The sequence below is a fragment of the Chelonia mydas genome, chromosome 13 (assembly GCF_015237465.2).
Source record: "Chelonia mydas isolate rCheMyd1 chromosome 13, rCheMyd1.pri.v2, whole genome shotgun sequence".
NCBI classification, from domain to species: domain Eukaryota; kingdom Metazoa; phylum Chordata; order Testudines; family Cheloniidae; genus Chelonia; species Chelonia mydas.
In genome coordinates, this window is record NC_051253.2 from 2,536,263 (window position 1) to 2,554,350 (window position 18,088).

The following is an 18,088-nucleotide window of genomic DNA, read 5'->3' on the forward strand; positions in this document are numbered from 1 at the left end:
TGAAGATCAGTGTGACTGAATTTCATTTTTCCTGTTTCATTAAACTTTGTACTTACATAACAGTGGAGCTGCCGTACTGCTCCGCAGAGATTCATGTTCAAGTCAGCAGGGTCTGAGTCAACGAGCTTTTGGGAACCTTGTGAATATTGTTCGTCAGATAAGTCCATATTGTTTAGAAAAGAAAATCTACTTGATACTTCTTTGGACACTTCAGCTCTCCTCTTCATATGAGCTTCAAGTGTATCAACTGTTGTGTACTAAGTAGATACGCGAAATTTGTCTCTAGGATTCAATGCTGTTTCTGTTGCACTGCTATTATTTGCTTGTTTTTTCCTGATTCACTTGCGGGACTGGGCTTCTTTGTAGTTAGTACCAGGCAAGCTGTCTTTTGATAGGTCTTCAAATCTTTCAAAATCATTCCTCAAATGCATCTGATGCAGTGAGCTGTAGCTTATGCTCAAATAAATTTGTTAGTCTCTGAGGTGCCACAAATTCTCCTGTTCTTTTTGCGAATACAGACTAACACGGCTGCTACTCTGAATTCCTCAAAGTGTGTAAGGTTTCAGAGTAACAGCCGTGTTAGTCTGTATTCGCAAAAAGAAAAGGAGGACTTGTGGCACCTGAGAGACTAACCAATTTATTTGAGCATAAGCTTTCGTGAGCTACAGCTCACTTCATCCGATGCATACTGTGGAAATTGCAGTGTGTAAGTGTGTAAGGGGTAAAGTGTGTAAGGGGTCTCCTAATGATTGACAGAGGTCTGCACACCTTCTCAAATCCAATTCTTTTTCTTGGCGAGCTTGACTTGTGTGGTAAAAGAGAACAGAAAAACGGGGGAGGAGTGTGTAGTGCAGTGTAAGGAAGTCTAACAAAGTTCTGATTTTTCCCATGATGATTCTTCGATGCTTGTTTTGAAATATCAAATATCAATTTTTTTCAAAAAACAGTCTCACTTTTTTTCCTGCCCCCTGCTTTGCTGGTGCCCTAAGTAGGTGCTTAGTCTGCCTATTGGGTAATCCAGCCCTGGCCAGCCCCATGCCACCTGGGGGAGAACAATCCCCATCCCAGTCCCCTGGAGGTTGGGGGGCCCCTGTTCCAGGGTCCCCGGAAAGCGGGGTGCTCCTTGACCCATGTTACTTGGGGCTGGGGGGTCCAGCCCCTTATCCCCTGGGCCGTGGGGCTCCAGCCCCTTAGTCCTCACACAAAACTGAAAGCAGCCCCCGCAGGAAAGAGAAAGTGAAATCGCTCCGGCGCCGCTCTTTCGCTTTCGTCCTGCCTGCTCCAGCGCCTTCTCCGGGGACACAGCTCGTGTCTGCACCCCGTGGGCGCTTCACCCCGCGCCCGCCTGGCTCCGCAGCTCCCGCGGGCATCGGCCAGCGCGCAGGGCAGGGCCTGGGGCAGCCGAGCAGCCCGCGGGCCGCCGGCTGGTCGCGGGCAGAGCCGCGCGAGCAGGGAGCAGGGCTCGGAGCTGGTGTCCAGGCCGGGCGCTTTGGGGTCCCGCGGAGAGCCCCGGGCGCAGCGCCCTGGCGGGGAGCGGCGCAGGGCCCCGGCGCTAGGCAGGGTCCGGCTGGCGAGGGCCGCGCACATGGCGGAGACAGGGAGCCACATGCGGCTCAAGGAATGGCTTATCGCCCAGATCGACAGCGGCAGGTACCCGGGGCTGCGCTGGGAGAACCGCGAGAAAACCATCTTCCGCATCCCCTGGAAACACGCCGCCAAGCAGGACTATCGCCAGCAGCAGGACGCGGCGCTCTTCAAGGTAGCGGGCGGGCACCTGGGGCGGCGGGCGGGCACCTGGGGCCGGCGGGGGGCCGCGCTGCAGGTCCCCGGGGAAAGAGGTCGGAGCCTGCAGCCAGGCCCTGGGGCGTGGGGTGAATCGCAGCGTGAGACGCTTCAGCGCCTGCTCCCCTCCTCCCTTCCCACCATCAGCTCCAGCGCCTCCCTTCTCTGCCTCGCCCACCGCCCGCCCCCCAGCCCCGGCTCTCTGCCACCGCCCCAGCCCTCCTGCCATCCACACCTGGCCGGCACCACCGCAGCCCCTCGGACTGGGCGCTGGTGCCCTTCTCTCAAAGGCCGTTCCTGGAGGCCTGGCAGCATGCACCTGTGCCGTGCTAGGCACCTGCTAAGCTGTGACCTGCCTGGTCATGGGCCTGCCCAGAAGAGTCTTCGGGGGGGGGGGGGTGGCACCTCCCGTGGTTGCAGGGTGAAGTGCGGGGCAGCTTTTGCCCGTTTCCTTGCATTGCAGGCCTGGGCTGTCTACAAGGGGAAGTACCAGGAAGGAACAAAGGCAGATCCCTCCACCTGGAAAACCCGCCTCCGGTGCGCCCTGAACAAAAGCACCGATTTTCAGGAGGTCCCCGAAAGAAGCCAGCTGGACATCTCAGAGCCGTACAAAGTGTACCAGATCCTATCGGATGGAGCCAGAGACCCCGGTATGGCGTCCCTGGGACCTCGGTAGGGAGGTTGCCTCTTCCAACTTGAGATGGAGCCACAGTCTTGTTGTTCCTTTTCGGGAAGCATTTCCCACCCCTCCTGTTCCACAAACCCAGAGTCACTCTTCCCTACGCTGGTCCCTTCCCAATAACCCTCCTCTGCCAGGATCCAGTCTGCCCTGGGGGAAATTAGTTTGTTTCCAGATAGCACCCAGGTCTGGACCTGAGGGATGGGAACTGTTAAATGCCAAATGGGACATTCTTATCCCCAGCACCACACGGGAGGTAGGCAGGGCAGTGCCCATGCTGGTGCATGGCCGTGTTCGGAAGGAAATAACCTCCAGCAGCAAACCCTCCCTACCACCGGCGTGGGCGTTGGCAGAGGAAATGTGTCCTGATTCTACAGCACGGCTCTTCCAATCCCTCAGCATCCCCTGGAGCCGGCTGTGGGAAGACGGCGCGTGTCCAGGTTACGAGGAGCGTGCCCGTAGCTCAGCAATGCCAAGCACTTAGCAGACAGAATACGTTCACATTGCAGGAAACTTCGTCCCTCAGCTTTTCGGGGCTCATTCGAGGTTGCTGGGAGCTGGGGAAGTGCTGGGTTTGGTTTCCTTAGGCAACGGTGGAGCCACAATTTGCAGTGAAAGGAAGGGCATGAAGTCGTGTTCTTCTGGGCAATGATCCCAGGGAGGGCAAGTATTCTCGCAGCAGCTCTGTTGCTCTCAGGCGAGTAACAGATTTCATGTTCTCTCTGCAGAGAAGGAAGGCAGCCTGGAGTCCCCTCCCCCAGAAGAACAGCAGGCAAGCCACCAAGTCCCCGGGGACCTGGAGATGGGAGTTAACTGCGGGCCAGACAAGGTGCGAGTGGGTTGAGGTTATCATCTGCACTGACCTTTCTCTTGTCCAGTCCTCTTTCCTCCTTTTGTCTGCCCCACAGAGAACATGGGTTTCAGGTTTGATAACAAGTCTTGGTATTTTACGGGTGTCCCCACGCAGGTCTCTGGCTACTTTCATTTCATGATACTTTGTACCTGTCTAGTTCCCTTTATCCAAGGATCTCAAAGAGCTTTACAAACATCTAGCTGAGAGCCTTGCAGTACTGCTTTGAGGTAGGCAAGGACTGTCATCATTTTACACATGGGAAACTGAGGCATGGACAGCAGGGAAGTGATTTGTCCAGAGAGCCTGGAATGGAACTCAGGTCACCTGGTTCCCAGGTCTTTGCTTGACTCCTCCCTTCGTCCTGTTCTCATGGGTTCTGTTCTCTTCCTCCCAGACTAGCATGTCCTCAGGTTTGGAAGAGGATGGGAAGAAGGATCTGATGGAGACCTGCCAGACTTCTCCAGTCCCGCTGGTCTCCCACTTACCAAGCCATCCGGCAGACTGGGGTAAGGAAGGGGACTTGTCCATTCCCAGCCTCTCATCTCCTTACCAGTACCCACGAGAGCAGTTGCTAAAGATGTTATTTTTGATTTTTTAAAGATTAGTTTCACTCATTTCTTATTCACCCCCCTCACTGCTTCTGACCAGGGATGGTCCTAAGCCTTAAAGTCTGGGCCCAAACTCCTCCAGGGCTTGGGGTGGCTTCTGATACCCTCTAGTTCCCCAGTGATTACAGGAATCCCCTACTCTTTTTCAGAGTTCCTTTTAATTGAGTGAGGTCTGTCACTATGAGACATGGTCACAGACCAGAACCTGCGATCCAAGTACCCCTTCACTTTGGGTCCGGATCTGAAACCATGGTAGCTCTGCCCATCTCTGTAACTATATTCCAGCCAGGATGCTAGCTACACTAACAGATGATGCCCCAACTCAGAGCTAAATTGGTTCACTTTACTCAGTGCTTCTTGTCAGCAGTCTGGGAAAGAAACATACCCTCGGCCGGTCCCTGCACTGACTTGGGTTATTAGTTATAGCCGTGGTTCTCAGCCTTTCCAGGCTCCTGTACCCCTTTCAGGAGGCTGATTTGTCTTGCACACCCCCAAGTTTCACCTCGCTTAAATCTACTTTCTTACAAAATCAGACATAAAATACAAAAGGGTCACAGCCACACTAGTACTGAAAAAGTGCTGACTTTCTCTTTGTTGCCATAGAATTATAAAATAAATCAATGGAATATAAATACCGAACGTACATTTCACTTATTCAGTGATACTTGAGCCTTGAGTTTTTCACTTGTGAGCCTTGTCTGAAGCCCAAGACCCACTACCTGGGGCTGAAGCATGTAACTTAGCTTCACAGGCCCCCCAGTGCTGTGAGGCCCCAGGCAATTGCCCTGCTTGCTACCTCCTAATGCTGGCCCTGTACTTCCGACCCCTGGTTGAGAACCACTGAGTTACAGCACATGCTGGGTGACGCTTGCTGTGGTGCACAATTTCGGCAGCGTATGCAGGCATCGCTCACTGACATGCACTGCCTCGGACACAGCTGCTCTGCAGTGAAGAGCAGCGGAGTTACAAGGAACTGGGTAGTGTGTTGGCCAGAACCTGGAAACCTGCTTTTGATCAGTTTACTTCAAGGGGCTTTTAAGAGTTTCCTGAGCAGCGAGCAAAGAGCTGTCAGCCTGGCTGGGTTTCCAGCTCCCGATTCAGAGCCGCTGTGGGAGTGCGTCTAATGAATGGAGCTCAAGAACACAGGCAGGACTCCTGGGTTCTGTTCCCAGCTCAGCCACTAATGCACTCTTTGACTTTGGCCAAGTTACTTAGTCACCTCTTGGTGCCTCATTCCACTGCTCCATATAACGAGTGCAACCGGACTTCGTGACAGGGCGCTCAGGGCCCTGATCCAGCCCTGTTTGGCAAGTGCTTTGAGCTCCGTGGATGAAGGGCACAATATTTTCTGTTGTTAGTCTCCTTCAGCTGCCTGTGGGAGCCGTATAATCAACCTGCTGGCTGCTGTCAGAAATGCCGGGTGCATGCAGAAAGAGCAGCCCCATGCTCCGTAGATCTCGGGCACATACTTGGCTGAGGAAAGTACAGCAGGGGTGGGAGAGGAAGAACAGGGAGGGAGTTACAGGCGTGGGCGTTTGTTGCCCAGTTGCCTAACAGACTGAACATCTAAATCCTGCTCTCCCTCTCCCAGCCAGACACTTACTCTGTTCTGTGGGGCTGCACGGGTGGGAGAGAGAAGAGATTTGCCACGAATCTATGGAAACATGGGCCATTCTGAGCACTGCTCCGCTGCTCCCCAGATGGCTTTTCCTGCAGGGCATAGAGACTGCCAGAGAGGAGCTCACCAGTTCTCGGGCTCTCTGCCCCCACCCTTGGGAAAAGCCGGGGCACCCAATAACAAGTGCTGTGCTCATGAGAAACTCCCCCGCTCTCCGGAGGCAAAGAGAGGGCATTGGACTGACTGCCCCAGGCCCGTCTCTGAGAGTGGATAACTTGGCAAGCTCGGTTTCTGTTTTGTTCCTAGGGTATCAGGTGAAAGGGGTTTTCTGTGGCTGGAGCCCAACACATGCTCGCTTTCTGCAGAGCCCACAGCTGGGTGATCCCAACTCCAATCACGTCCCCACTGCAGACATCAACAACTCAGGTAGAGGAGCGGAGGGGGGCAGCCCAGGATCCCCCCCTCTGCTGCACAGGGGAGGGAGGCAGAGAGGGAGACCTTGGCCCTATTGAAATCATTGACTTCAGTGAGGCCAGAATTTCACCCACCACTGGGATTCTGGGGCTCGGGGTCTCCAGACCGTCGGGAACTGAAGTGCCCTCCTGCAGTTTGGGTGCTGAGGTTCTGTGGGGCTCTGCCATTGGGATCCCAGTCCTGGCTGGAGAGACGTGCACACACCTACCAGGACTCCAGCATGGACATGGGATCAAGGGCTGACCCCTGGCTTTCTGTCCCTTCCGAGGCACATTCCGGTTTTTCAGTTAAGCATGTTCACACAGGGGAATTAGGGGCTTGCCCTTCATTTTCCCCTTCCCCCAACACAAACACCGAGCAGCAGCTCGCAACCCTGGGGCTGCTCTAACTTACCAGATGGTCCCTGCAGCAGCCCAGAATCGGGAAGGGAGTGTAAATCCCGCTCTGCCTGGCTTTGCCTTCGCGTTGGGGCGGGTGTTCACATCCGGGGCAAGCTGGGCCCGGCTGGGTTTCCTGCCAACTGGACTTGCCCCTCACAGCACCAGGTGCTTGCCGTTCCAGCTAATGGTGCCTAAGCTCCGAGGCCTGGCCCACGTCTGGGAGGGGCTGGCCCCAGCACTGACATCCCTCCTCCCCTCCACAACACCTCCTGACCTAACTCCAGGCAGGCAGCCGGCAGGTCTCCCGCTCCACCCTCCACTGCTGCAAGCTCCCCCCAGGAGCAACGCCCAGCTCAGCTGGGGGCAGGGCCCCGACCTGCTCTGTGGTTCAGGGCAGCGCTGAGTACATGGCCCCAGCTCCTCGCAGCACAGCACACTGACCGCTCCCCTCTGGCGGGCTGGGGCGGTTCGCTGCTGAGGCGGCGTGGAGCAGGGGATGTTAACCGGCGCTCGAGAGCCCTGCAGCACTGGGCTGCCTTCCAGCCCCGTCCATGCCTCCAGGTGGTTCCCTGGGATTGCTGCCGGGAGGTGGCTCGGCTCTGTCTGAGCCGGGGAGCTGGGCCCAGGGCCATCAGTGGCCGCGGGGCCCGTTCAGTGCCCTGGCTATGACTGAGTGTCAGTGACCCAGATACTGGGTTCCTGTGACCACTGGCCCCCAACTTTCATCCATTGTCCCTGGGAGCTTCCCCACTTCCTGACCCCTCTTCCCTCCCCCACTCCCCCAGATTGCTGGCTGCACGTCCGCCTCTACTACCGCGACGTGCTGGTGAAGGAGTTCACCACCCGCACTGCCGAGGGCTGCCGCATCACCTACCGCCTGGTGCCGGCTGACAACGAGCGGCTCTACGGCCCATCCTCCATGGAGCAGATCCAGTTCCCCTCTCCCCGCCCGCTGACCGGCGACAGCAGGATGGCGGGCGTGACGGGCGTCTTGGAACGGCTTCTTCCCCACCTGGACCGGGGCGTCCTCTTGTGGGTGGCCCCCGAAGGCGTCTTCATGAAGCGGCAGTGCCAGGGCAGGGTGTACTGGAACGGGCCCATGGCGCCTCACAACAACCGCCCCAACAAGCTGGAGAGGGAGAAAACCTACAAGCTCCTGGACACCCAGCAGTTCCTGCAGCGTACGTGCCCGTTCAGCATGCCCGGGGGCAGCTCAAGGGCATGGCAGTGATGTGCTCGGGGAGGCTGGGAGACCTGGGCAAAGGGCAGGGGGAGGAGAGGAGCATACAGTCCACCTCGTCCTGCCCTAGTCACTGGGCACTTGCTCTTTGCCTCAGTGACCAGGGCCTGGGAGGCGCGTGTTCTCTAGTACGTTACAGAACAGGGAATATGGGACTGAACTGGCTGGAATGTCTGTGCCCGGCTAGCCTGTGCTGGGTTGAATCAGAGCCACTCAGCTGTGTCTTATGTGCCCTGTACTGCCAGCAGCATTTCTCCTTGGGCTCCGTGCTAAGAGCCCGTGTTTGAGGAGCAGGAGGTCTCGCTCTGTGCTGGGCCGGGGAGTTCTGAGTAGCCTTACGATGCACTGGAGTGACCTGAAAAGGAGGACTTGTGGCACCTTAGAGACTAACCCATTTATTTAAGCATAAGCTTTCGTGAGCTACAGCTCACTTCATCGGATGCATCCGTGAGCTGTAGCTCACGAAAGCTCATGCTTAAATAAATGGGTTAGTTTCTAAGGTGCCACAAGTCCTCCTGTTCTTTTTGCGAATACAGACTAACACGGCTGCTACTCTGAAATCTGTAGTGACCTGGGAGGTCAAAGCTTTGGGACAGGATGAACCAGTATGACCCACAGGTTTCTTCCCGCTGAGATCCCCATTTGGGAGTTGTAAGGAGCCCGCTGGCTCTACGGCCCAGGGAGAGGACTAGCATGAGTCCCACCCCTGCTGCTGTCTCCCTCCCTCCCTCGAAGAGATCCATGCCTTCCCCCTGAGGACTGTGCATGACCCAGTGAAATCTCTCTGTGCCCCAAGAACCAGTGACCTTGCAGGGTCCTCCCCCGGTGCAGACCCTTTGGACTGTCGTGTCTCCATCAGCCGCCTGGGCAGGGTTTGCCCAGCCCCCGGCGGCGTGTGCCAGGCTATTGAGAGCGCTCCAAGTCATGGCTGGAAATGCTTGTGGGTTTCAGAACTACGGAGCTACCTGAGTCGTGGGGAGCCCATGCCCCAGTATCAGATCCGCCTGTGCTTCGGAGAGGAGTATCCCCCCACCCCAAGCCAGAACTTTCAGAAGCTCATCATGGCCCATGTGAGTATCTGGGGCAGCAGTGGGGGTTCTGCTGGACTTGGCTGGCTGTTTGTCCTGGGTCTGTCACATGGCCCCTGTGAACTCTGGGGTGGGGCACAAGTCCATACTTTCGTTTTCTCCTGCTCCGCCCTGAGGCCCTGCCCTTGCTCCGCCTCTTCCTGCCTTGGCTCCACCCCTCCCAGGTCTCCACCCCGCCCACCCACCTCTAGCTCCTCTCCACCCCTCCCCTGGGCACCACCTGCCAGCCGCTCACTGATCAGCGACCAGCCCTGGGGCCACAGAGCCACTGTGGCTGGTGGGTGCTGAGCACCCCCTATGTTTTCCCATGGTGCTTGAGCCCCGGAGTCGGTGCCTCTGTGGGGGAGGAACATGGGCTGCCAGTTCTCTCGTTCGGGCTCCCTCTCGTCAGCTCTTTACTAACCAAGTCTCCATGGCTGTCCCCCATTGCACTGAGCTGCGGGTTGTAAATCGAAAAGGAGTACTTGTGGCACCTTAGAGACTAACCAATTTAATTGAGCATAAGCTTTCATGAGCTACAGCTCACTTCATCGGATGCATACTGTGGAAAATACAGTGGGCAGATTTATATACACAGAGAACATGAAACAATGGGTGTTACCCTCCACACTGTAAGTGATCAGGTAAGGTGAGCTATTACCAGCAGGAGAGAAAAAAAACCTTTTGTAGTGATAATCAAGGTGGGCCATTTCCAGCTGTTGACAAGAACGTGTGAGGAACAGTAGGGGGTGGGAAATAAACATGAGGAAATAGTTTTACTTTGTAAATCATCCTCCTGAGCCCTGGAACAAAGCAGGGTAGAGCAGCACCTGGCACCCGGCAGCTCTGACACAGGCTGCTGCAGGGCATGCTGGCTGGCTGGAGAGGAAGCCTGAGTTCCGGCCGCCCAGAGGTTTCGTAGACCCCAGCACACCCTGTGCTGGGCATGCAGGAGTGCACAGTCAGCTTGCCAGGTCGGTGCGTGCTAGAACGAGGCAGCCACTGAGTGCCGTGGAGTGAGGGAGGTGACCGGGGTGTGCTGCAGGGCCTGTCTGCCTGCAATGACCCGACTGCGCCCTTGCATTGCAGGTTGAGCCCGTGTTTGCGCGGGAGCTCTTCCTTCATGCCCAGCGCATGGGGCCACTGTCACAGCGCGACTCCTCACAGCTGCATGCCACTGATGCTTCCAGCCACATCACCCAGATCCTGAAACAGCTGTGTCAGCCCTGAGCCCCCAGTAGAGGAAGACGGAGCCTGCAAGGTGCCTCGGCCTCACTCACACTCGAGCTCGTGTAGCATGGAAAAGATCGTGCCCACCTCACACACACCCCACTAGCCCTGTCTCTAATGGAGGCCCTATAACCCGGGAGTAGCCTTGCATAACACAGCATGGAGTGACCCAGCCAGCCTCTGCACCTAAGGACTAGAGCCTGGGATAGATCGACAGGGGTAACCCTGGGATCGGCCCTGTAGAGCTATTGGCATTAGCCCCTCTCTGGGGGGAGCATGATCTTTATCCGGAGGTCAGGCGTGGGGACTTCATCCCAGACTAATGCGTGGCAGGATAGCTGTGACATTGCTCTGCTGGAATACGACACGGGATTTGGGACATGGCGGGTTACGCTGATACAGAAGAAGTGTTGATTTTTGTACCCTGGCAGCTGTGATTTTATGTCTCTGGTTGAAGCAGGATGATGGTTAGTTCTGTGACCCTAGAAACCTGCCCTTCCGAAATGGCTGTGAATAAAACCGCTCTGGGTCAGTAGCACAGAGCTCAGGGCAGGACAGTGGGTTCAGAGCAGCTGATGACAATAAAGTAAAATGGAGACAGTAAAACTTACCTCTATTCCCCCACCCCGGGCTGGGGAGCAATAGCTCCAAACTGAATCTAGGGCCCAGTAGCCCCTGCTGGTGCCACGGGGAAGGTGCGTTTAGCCCGAGCAGCTGCACTGAAATTCCCTGCGGAAGGCACTGGCTGCTCAGGAGAAGGAGTTCCCTGCAGTGGCTTTGCGGCTGGTAGGTGCCATCTAGCGGAAAGCAGGCAGGAGTGGCTGGGCCACAGCAGCCATTAGCTCAGGGTCTGAGGAGAGGTTAAAGCGAGGGCTCATTCCCCAGGGGATCATAGGCCTGGCTCTCCCAGCTGGGAGACGAGTGCGCTCCCTTGGCCTGCCTCTGCCAGGTTCCTGGGATCAATGCCGGGGTGGCCTAGAGCTCCTCTTCGCCACCTGGGGACATGGCCTGAAGAAACTTTCTGAGGAGCCCTGTGCCCAGTTGGTTCAGTGCCCAGCTCCTGGGATGGCTCCATCCTCTGTGGTGAGAGGCTGGTGTCGGTGCATGGATTGGGCCTGGAAGTCATGAATTCCTGATGTCTAACCCCAGCCCTGGTAGTGACTGTGTGCCCTTGAGTGTGTCACATCCCCGCTCCATGCCTCAGTTTCCCCCTCTGTAACAAGGGGACATTACTGCCTCCCCGATCACTGGGCTGATTGAACGCCCTTCGCAAAGCGCTTTGAAAATGGGCACAGGATCGTTACTGGCTGAGCCTGCTGCAGGGACTCCTCCTCCCAGGAAAGGTCACAGGCATGTCAAAGCCCCAGCTGCAAGCCCAAGGGCAGCACCAGAGGAGCCGGTTCCCCCCCCCAGTGTATTTCAGCTTTGCTCTTGGCTTGGCCAAGAGGGGCACAGAGCGGGGGCTAGACAGGGGAGGGGGGCGCCCCGGCTCAAGCGTGAGTGCAGCCTAGCCAGCACGCTTGGCTTCGCCTCAGCAGACACCTCTTGGCTTGCAGCAGCCAGCATGTGAATTTGAGAGTGGAGGTTCGCAGAGAAGGGTCCTCCCCCCTCCCCCACATGGCCTTGGGGAGACTTTCTGGGGAGGGGGCGGGCAGCGGGGGTGACGAGCAGCTCACAGGGGAGCACCCCTTCCTCCTCCTGCCTTGGGTAAGCAGCACTCACCCCCTCCGCGGTGAGAGCACCCCCCCTCCTGTTCTCATCAACTTCAACCCTGAGGGAGCTCTGCGGGTACCTGGCTCTGCCCTGGATTGCTCGTGTCCTTTCCCAGGGGAGCAAAGGCGCCTTGGCCCCTGGCCCTGCTGTACAACCCGGAGGCAGAGCAGCGGCTTGCTGGGCTCGTTGAGTTCCAGGCCAAGTCTTAACACGCTGCCTGTGGGGCAGCCCTCGTCCCTGTCCTGCACGCCTGGCCTCCCTCTCCACCCGGGCTCCCGCTCGCCTTCGCTTCAGCTCCCCCGGCCACGCTGTAACGGAGTCCCCGGGCGATGCTCTGGAACTGCTCCCCATGAAGCCAGGCAGGACTCTGGGGAAGTCTCCTCTCTGGGAGCAGCCTGTCTTCAGGACACACAGCTCACACGGCTTCCACCTTCCTGGGTCTGACCTTGGAGCATTCAGCCTCCTCTGCCCCTCCGTGCGCTTCCCCCAGCGAGTCCACCCAGGCGGGCTCCTGGGGAAGCCAGAGGGTCCTGCACCCCAACTCCGCAGTCAGATGTGACTCTCAGCCAGCCAGTAAAACAGAGGTTTATTAAACAATAGGAACATGGTCTAAAACAGAGCTTGTAGGTGCAGAGAACAGGACCCCTTAGCTGGGTCCATTTTGGGGGGCAGTGAGCCAGACAACCACGTCTGCCCTTCACTCCATGTCTCAGCCAGCCCCAAACTGAAAACTCCCTCCAGCCCCTCCTCCTCTGGGCTTTGTTCCTTTCCCGGGCCAGGAGGTCACCTGATTCCTTTGTTCTCCAACCCTTTAGCTCTCACCTTGCAGCGGGGAAGGGCCCAGGCCATCAGTGGCCAGGAAACAGGGTGTCGGCCATTCTCTGTGTCCAGATCCCTGCACACACCTGCCCTCTAGGGCTCTGCAGTGATCATACACCCTTACCCACCACCTAGATACTTAAGAACTGCCTAGGGGAAACTGAGGCACCCCCACACTATTCAGAGGAAACATTAAGAACAGTCCCACTTCGTCATACACGCGTCACCTGCTGTCCTACTCACGGGGCCTCCACACGCCTCCCCTCCAACCTCTCCGTCCTGCCACTCGCTCATTCTCCAGCCTACCCACAAGGCACTGCACTCGTTCCCCCGTCCCTTCTCCTTTGACTGCCAGGCACCAGTCGCACAGCGGTGGGGTTAGCTGGGCCCTGGACGGGACCTGGCCCAACACCAGGGAAATGCTGGAAAAGTCAGGAATGTGTGGCCGCAAGAGCTTGCCCTGAGATTCACTCCCTGGGAGAGGCTGTCACTGACTCCTTCCACAGGAGTGCCCAGAGATGGGCACAGCTGTGCTTGCAGGGCTGAGCCTGTCAGAGGGTGGGAGGCCCCCAGATGCTACCCCACGGGTAGAGCTTAGTGGTGAGCACAGCGAGGAGACCCCGTGGAGAGTAAATCAGGGAAAACGAGAAGCATAAACCTCAGGAAACAGCTGGGTGAGCAACAGAGAGAGAAAACCCCACTGCACCAGGGTGCCCAGTGCCAGCCGGGAGCATCCCCGGTGCTGACTCCCTGCTGTTAAATCACCAGCGCTCCCTGCAAAGGGGTCTCTGGGCAGTGGGCATGCTCCCCCGAAGGGCTCCAAAGCCAGGGCCTGGGCTACCGGACACGAGAACCAGACTGCCCTGGGGACAGCTCCTGGCCCAGAGCGAGGCGGGGACTGGCTGCAGAGAGCAGCCACTTGGGTTAGTGAGGTGGGAGGGAGCCAGGCCTCAGAAACAGGGATTGGGAGGCAGCATGGCCTAGTGGATTGAGCACGACTGAGTCCCAGTCTAGGGTCAAGTCCTGGCTCTGCCCCTGGCCTGCTGGGTTCCCTTGGGCAAATCACTGCACTGCCCAATGCGTCAGGTTCCCCACGCCAACTGTAAAATGGGGATAATGATACTTCAGTAGAAATCCTTTGTAAAGTCTACCCAGGGAAGGGCTCAATGCTACTGTTATTAACATCCCAAGTCTCCGCCAGAGGGAGCCAGGAGCCTAGAGGAGTTTATTCTGCCAGGACAAACTAGCTTCTTCTTACCAAGGGTGCCAGTGACCCCAGCAGCCCGGTGCATGGTGACACTCTGCCTCCCCCACACCTGCAGCCTCCCCCTACCCTGCCTTGCCTTGCCTCTCAGGTGCCACCTCCAAGGCACAGAAAAACAGGCCACTGGCCATGCCCCCTCACACCCAACCTGACCTTCCCTCCCCCCACAGCACTTCTCCAGAAGCCTGACCCCACTGTCCACAAGCCCCACCCCTGGGCAATGGGTCTACCTCACCCCAAACCGGTCCCCAGCCACTGGACCCGGGTGTGCGCACCGCTGCAATGCACGTGGCCAGCTGCCAAGTTACCTCTGTGTGTAACAAAAAACCTGGCACGCCACGTCCCCCGACTGGCAAGCGGCATGGGCACAGAAAAACCAGCCAGGCTGGTCAAAAACCAGCCAGGTGACTACCAGCACTGCACCCCCTTCCTCCTCCCCTTGGGGATCCCCTAAAAAACCCAAAGTCTCCCCACACCATTCTCTTCCCTCCCCCAGTCTCCCTTGCCGGGGGTGGGGGAGGGCAGGCAGGGGGCACTGGACATTAAACATTCGCTAACAAAGCCAGTGCACGTAGCTGGGGAGAGCAAATGCGTGAGCAGATCCCCAGGAGATCTGAGACCCCCAGAAAAGATGGGGGTAAGGGGAGATAAAAAGCCCTAAGATCCCTCGAAAGAGGGAGTGTGAGTGAGGGTCAGAGACTGGGATGCACAGAGAGAACACGGGCACAAAACCCAGGCTGCCTTGCCCCAGGGCTCCCCCGAGGACAGAAAGCCTGGTACTGAGCTCCCACCTCCCTCCCTCCCTGTCCCTTCCACCCCCCCTTGCTTCCCACCCACTCTGTCTGGGAACAGCAATGCTGAGTGTGCCAGATCGGCCAGCAGCCTGGTTGTGTTTCCTCCCAGCCGCCTGGCTCAGGAACCTCGGAGAACGAACAGGAGATGGATTATCAGCTCTCACTGCCCCTCGCTCCGCCCTAGGTGGCCCCCATGCCGCTCTGGGCAAGAGGAGGGACTTTCCGCCCCCTTTCGCCTTTTTCAGAGGCGGGAGGCTGGGCTGCAGTGGAGCTTTAACTGAGTTGGAACCGGGTTTCCACAGGAGTCGGAGCTGGGAGTTCGCAGCGGCCAGCTGCTCGGGACGGGACGGGACGGGAGGGATCCCTGCCCGGGAAGGATGCAATTGGAGTATCCCATCCCTGCCTCCTCTCTGCGCATCCTGCCTTCCGTCTGCGACCAAGGAGGCTGCGGCAACCTGGGGATGGTGCTAGCTCCATGCCCCAGCTCCGAGCCACCCCAGAGCAATGGGCCGAGTGCGGGCAGCGGGGCCCCCACCCAGATGGGCGAGGCGACCAAGCCCCCCTACAGCTACATTGCACTCATCACCATGGCCATCCAGAGCACCCCGGAGAAGAGGATCACCCTGAACGGCATCTACCGGTACATCATGGGCCGCTTCACCTTCTACCGGGACAACAAGCAGGGCTGGCAGAACAGCATCCGCCACAACCTGTCGCTCAACGAGTGCTTCGTCAAGGTGCCCCGGGACGACAAGAAACCCGGCAAGGGCAACTACTGGACCCTGGACCCCGACTGCTACAACATGTTCGAGAACGGCAGCTTCCTGCGCCGCCGGCGCCGGTTCACCAGGAAGCGCGGCCTGCGGGAGGCGCCGGAGGGCGAGGCGGAGGGGGCGCGGAAGAAACAGCCCAAGTACCGGGCCCGGCAGAACCCCCAGCCCTTGGCCCTCTTGGCCGAGGAGATCAAGACAGAGGGCAACTACTCCTCCCCTGCTCCCGCCAGCCAGGTGCTCAGCTCGTGCGGGGGGCAGACGGGAGTGAGACAGGCGCTGACCTTGGAGGTCCACGTGGGTACCAAGGAGTGTGGCCAGGGCAGCAAGGAGCCCAGCATCCATTGCCCAGAGCAGCCAGGCCAGGCCAGCCTGCTGACCCCTAGGAAGTACCTGCAGAAACCCAGGCAGGCGTGTCTGTACCCGCTGGAGGGGCCGGAGCCCAAACCCCAGCTCTTTGAGAAGCAGCCCTGCTACCCAGGCCTCGAGGGGCGCCTGCTGGAGACCCAGGGGCAAGAGAGCCCCCGGCTGAAGGAGACTGTCTTTGGGGGGCTTCAGACCCCCATCCAGATAGCTCAGCCCCCGTACACTGCCCCGGGGGAGCGAGTGACCCAACAGCACCCCCAGCTGACCAGAGACATCAAGGAACCGCCTCAAGCCACACCAGCCGTGACCGTGTCTCCCGACAGTGAACAGGAGGGTAAGGAGTCTGGGGCGTGCACCATTGGGCTGTCCCAGCCATTCAGCCAGGTGGCCCCCGTGTTCCCAGCCCTGCTGGGGCCCAGCAAGCCCTCGCTGCCCTGCAGCCGGCAGCCTTCGCCAACCTGCTTCCCCTCCTTCGAAGGAGACAGCTATATCAAGCCGACACTGCCCGTCTTCAGCTCCTTCGGCTGCTCAGGCTCTGACACATTGGGCGGGAACTACCAGTGCCGGGTGCAGGCGCTGAGCTTCTGCATGAACGAGAGGGCGTGCAACTCGGCCCTGGAGCACCTCTTGACATCGTCGCCGAGCACAGCTCCCGTGACCCCCATCCAGCCGCCCCCCTTCAGACCCGCCGTCCAGCTGCAGGGGGAGCAGAAGGAGTCGTGGGGTGGGAGCCCGTTCTCCCTGCCAGGAGGGAATGGTTACCAGCTGGGACTCCCCCACTGTCTTTACAGGACACCTGGCATGTTCTTCTTTGAGTGACAGGCCCTACCCAGGACAGACTGTGCCCTCTCAGCCTCTCTTGCCACCCACCGCTGTGCCCAGGACACCCCTGGCCATTCCACCTGCCCTTTGGAGAGCTGACGCCAAGGAAGGGACTCTCCATGTAAGTTATTCTCTCCTACTGCTTCCTGCCCAGTGGTGACTGCCTGATGGAGCTAAGAGGGACCCTGGCTCCCAGGAGAAATCACTTTGGGTACCGTACCACCCGCTGCCAGCGTCCTTTTGCCATGGCTGTTATCCCACGAAACTAGAACCCTGCATGGGAGACAGGGGCTGAATGGAACTGTGTCCTGGCTTGTGGAATAAAACACATCCCCCAACTGCGTCTCGCCTCGGTGTCTCTGCCTCGGCGGCCCGGGAGCATCGTGCGAAGGGCAGGTGGGACTGAAGAGGTGGAGGTGGGGGGAGAAGGTGCTGCTTGGGGTCAGCTGGTTCTCCCATGCCCTGCACCTTGACTTGTCATTTACACCTCTTGGCACCACCGGTGTTCTCCACTCACCCCTGCAGGAGCATGGCACGGGGACCCAGCCCCTGGGGCTTTACTGGCCTCTCTAAAGCAGAGTGTTAAAGGGGCCCACGTGGTTTGTATTGTAAGAAGGTTTCTGCCGTCGGCTCTCTGTGCTGCAATGGGGCTTACACACCAGGGTAGACACCTCAGAGTCACATGGGGTCTCGGGCGGTTGTTCCTTAGAGGGAGGAGTGCAGGCTCCTGGTTGAAACCTAGGTCATGAGCTGCTGAATTCAAATCCCAGCTCGCCACTGAGGAGTCTAGGCCCAGCGCTAAGGCCCGTGGCCCAGATTTTCCAGCATGACTAGTGCTGTTGGCCTAAATGGAGACACTGTAAAGAGGCCGCCGTTCAGAGGGTGGCGGGTGCTCGGCAGCTCCAGGAAACCAGGCACCTGCGAGGTGGCTCAGGCTGGGCACCCAGCGATGATGGGATGCAAAATCAATGGGCACCTTTGGAAAAGTGCCTGCCCATCTCGGCATGGCTGAGACCACCTCTGTAAAACAGGGACACGGACACGTGCGTCTCGGGGACTTGCGAGGCCCAGCGCTGTGGCCGTGCCCACCCCAGACACAGGCAGAGTAGGCTGGTGTTTGTGTTGCACTCGCCGGGGGGCAGAAAGGGCGTCCTAACAATGATTTTGAATCAAATAATGAACTAAGCCATGAAGGCAGAGCTCGCTGCAGCCACCCACCTGGCAGTGCCCCTTATGGCAACAGCGCTTCCTGGGGCAGCACATGGCTTCCTCTGCACCCGGGGGATAGCGGGGAGGAATCCTACTTCCTTTAGCTGGTTCCACTTTCAGCTGGCAGGAGCCATGTTGCCCCTTCCTCCCGGCCTGGGCTGCTGGGAGGGGCCACAACCACCCCATCCCCTGGCTGGGGCTCGCTCACCTGCCCCCAGAACTGCCCCTAGTGAACGTAGGTCCTGATCTCCATTTGTCAGGACACAAGGGTGGGGTGGAGGGAGCGAGATCGCGCCCATCTGCAGTTCCAGCAGGCCAGTGCCCTGAGCCAGCTAGGGGAAGGCTGGCGCAGAGAGGATAGGCTGCAAGTCTGGGCCTTGGGAGACCCTGGTGCAGCTGG

The 18,088-nt window shown here is 58.5% G+C and overlaps 1 protein-coding gene across 2 annotated transcripts; it reads left to right on the forward strand.

The window, feature by feature from the left end:
- The first annotated feature begins 1,159 nt into the window (after window positions 1-1,159).
- On the forward strand, window positions 1,160-16,820 carry FOXS1 (forkhead box S1). 2 transcript variants are annotated; one of them, XM_043527100.1, is made up of 8 exons: window positions 1,179-1,759; window positions 2,246-2,432; window positions 3,190-3,290; window positions 3,709-3,820; window positions 5,847-5,966; window positions 7,180-7,575; window positions 8,586-8,704; window positions 14,824-16,820. In XM_043527100.1, exons 1-8 carry the CDS (start codon window positions 1,586-1,588, stop codon window positions 16,474-16,476), a joined length of 2,862 nt encoding a protein of 953 aa, XP_043383035.1. In that variant the 5' UTR covers window positions 1,179-1,585; the 3' UTR covers window positions 16,477-16,820. The 2 variants fall into 2 exon arrangements, with proteins under 2 accessions (XP_043383036.1, XP_043383035.1); XM_043527101.1 differs by lacking the exon at window positions 5,847-5,966 and having other exon boundaries at window positions 1,160-1,759.
- Window positions 16,821-18,088: the final 1,268 nt, after the last annotated feature.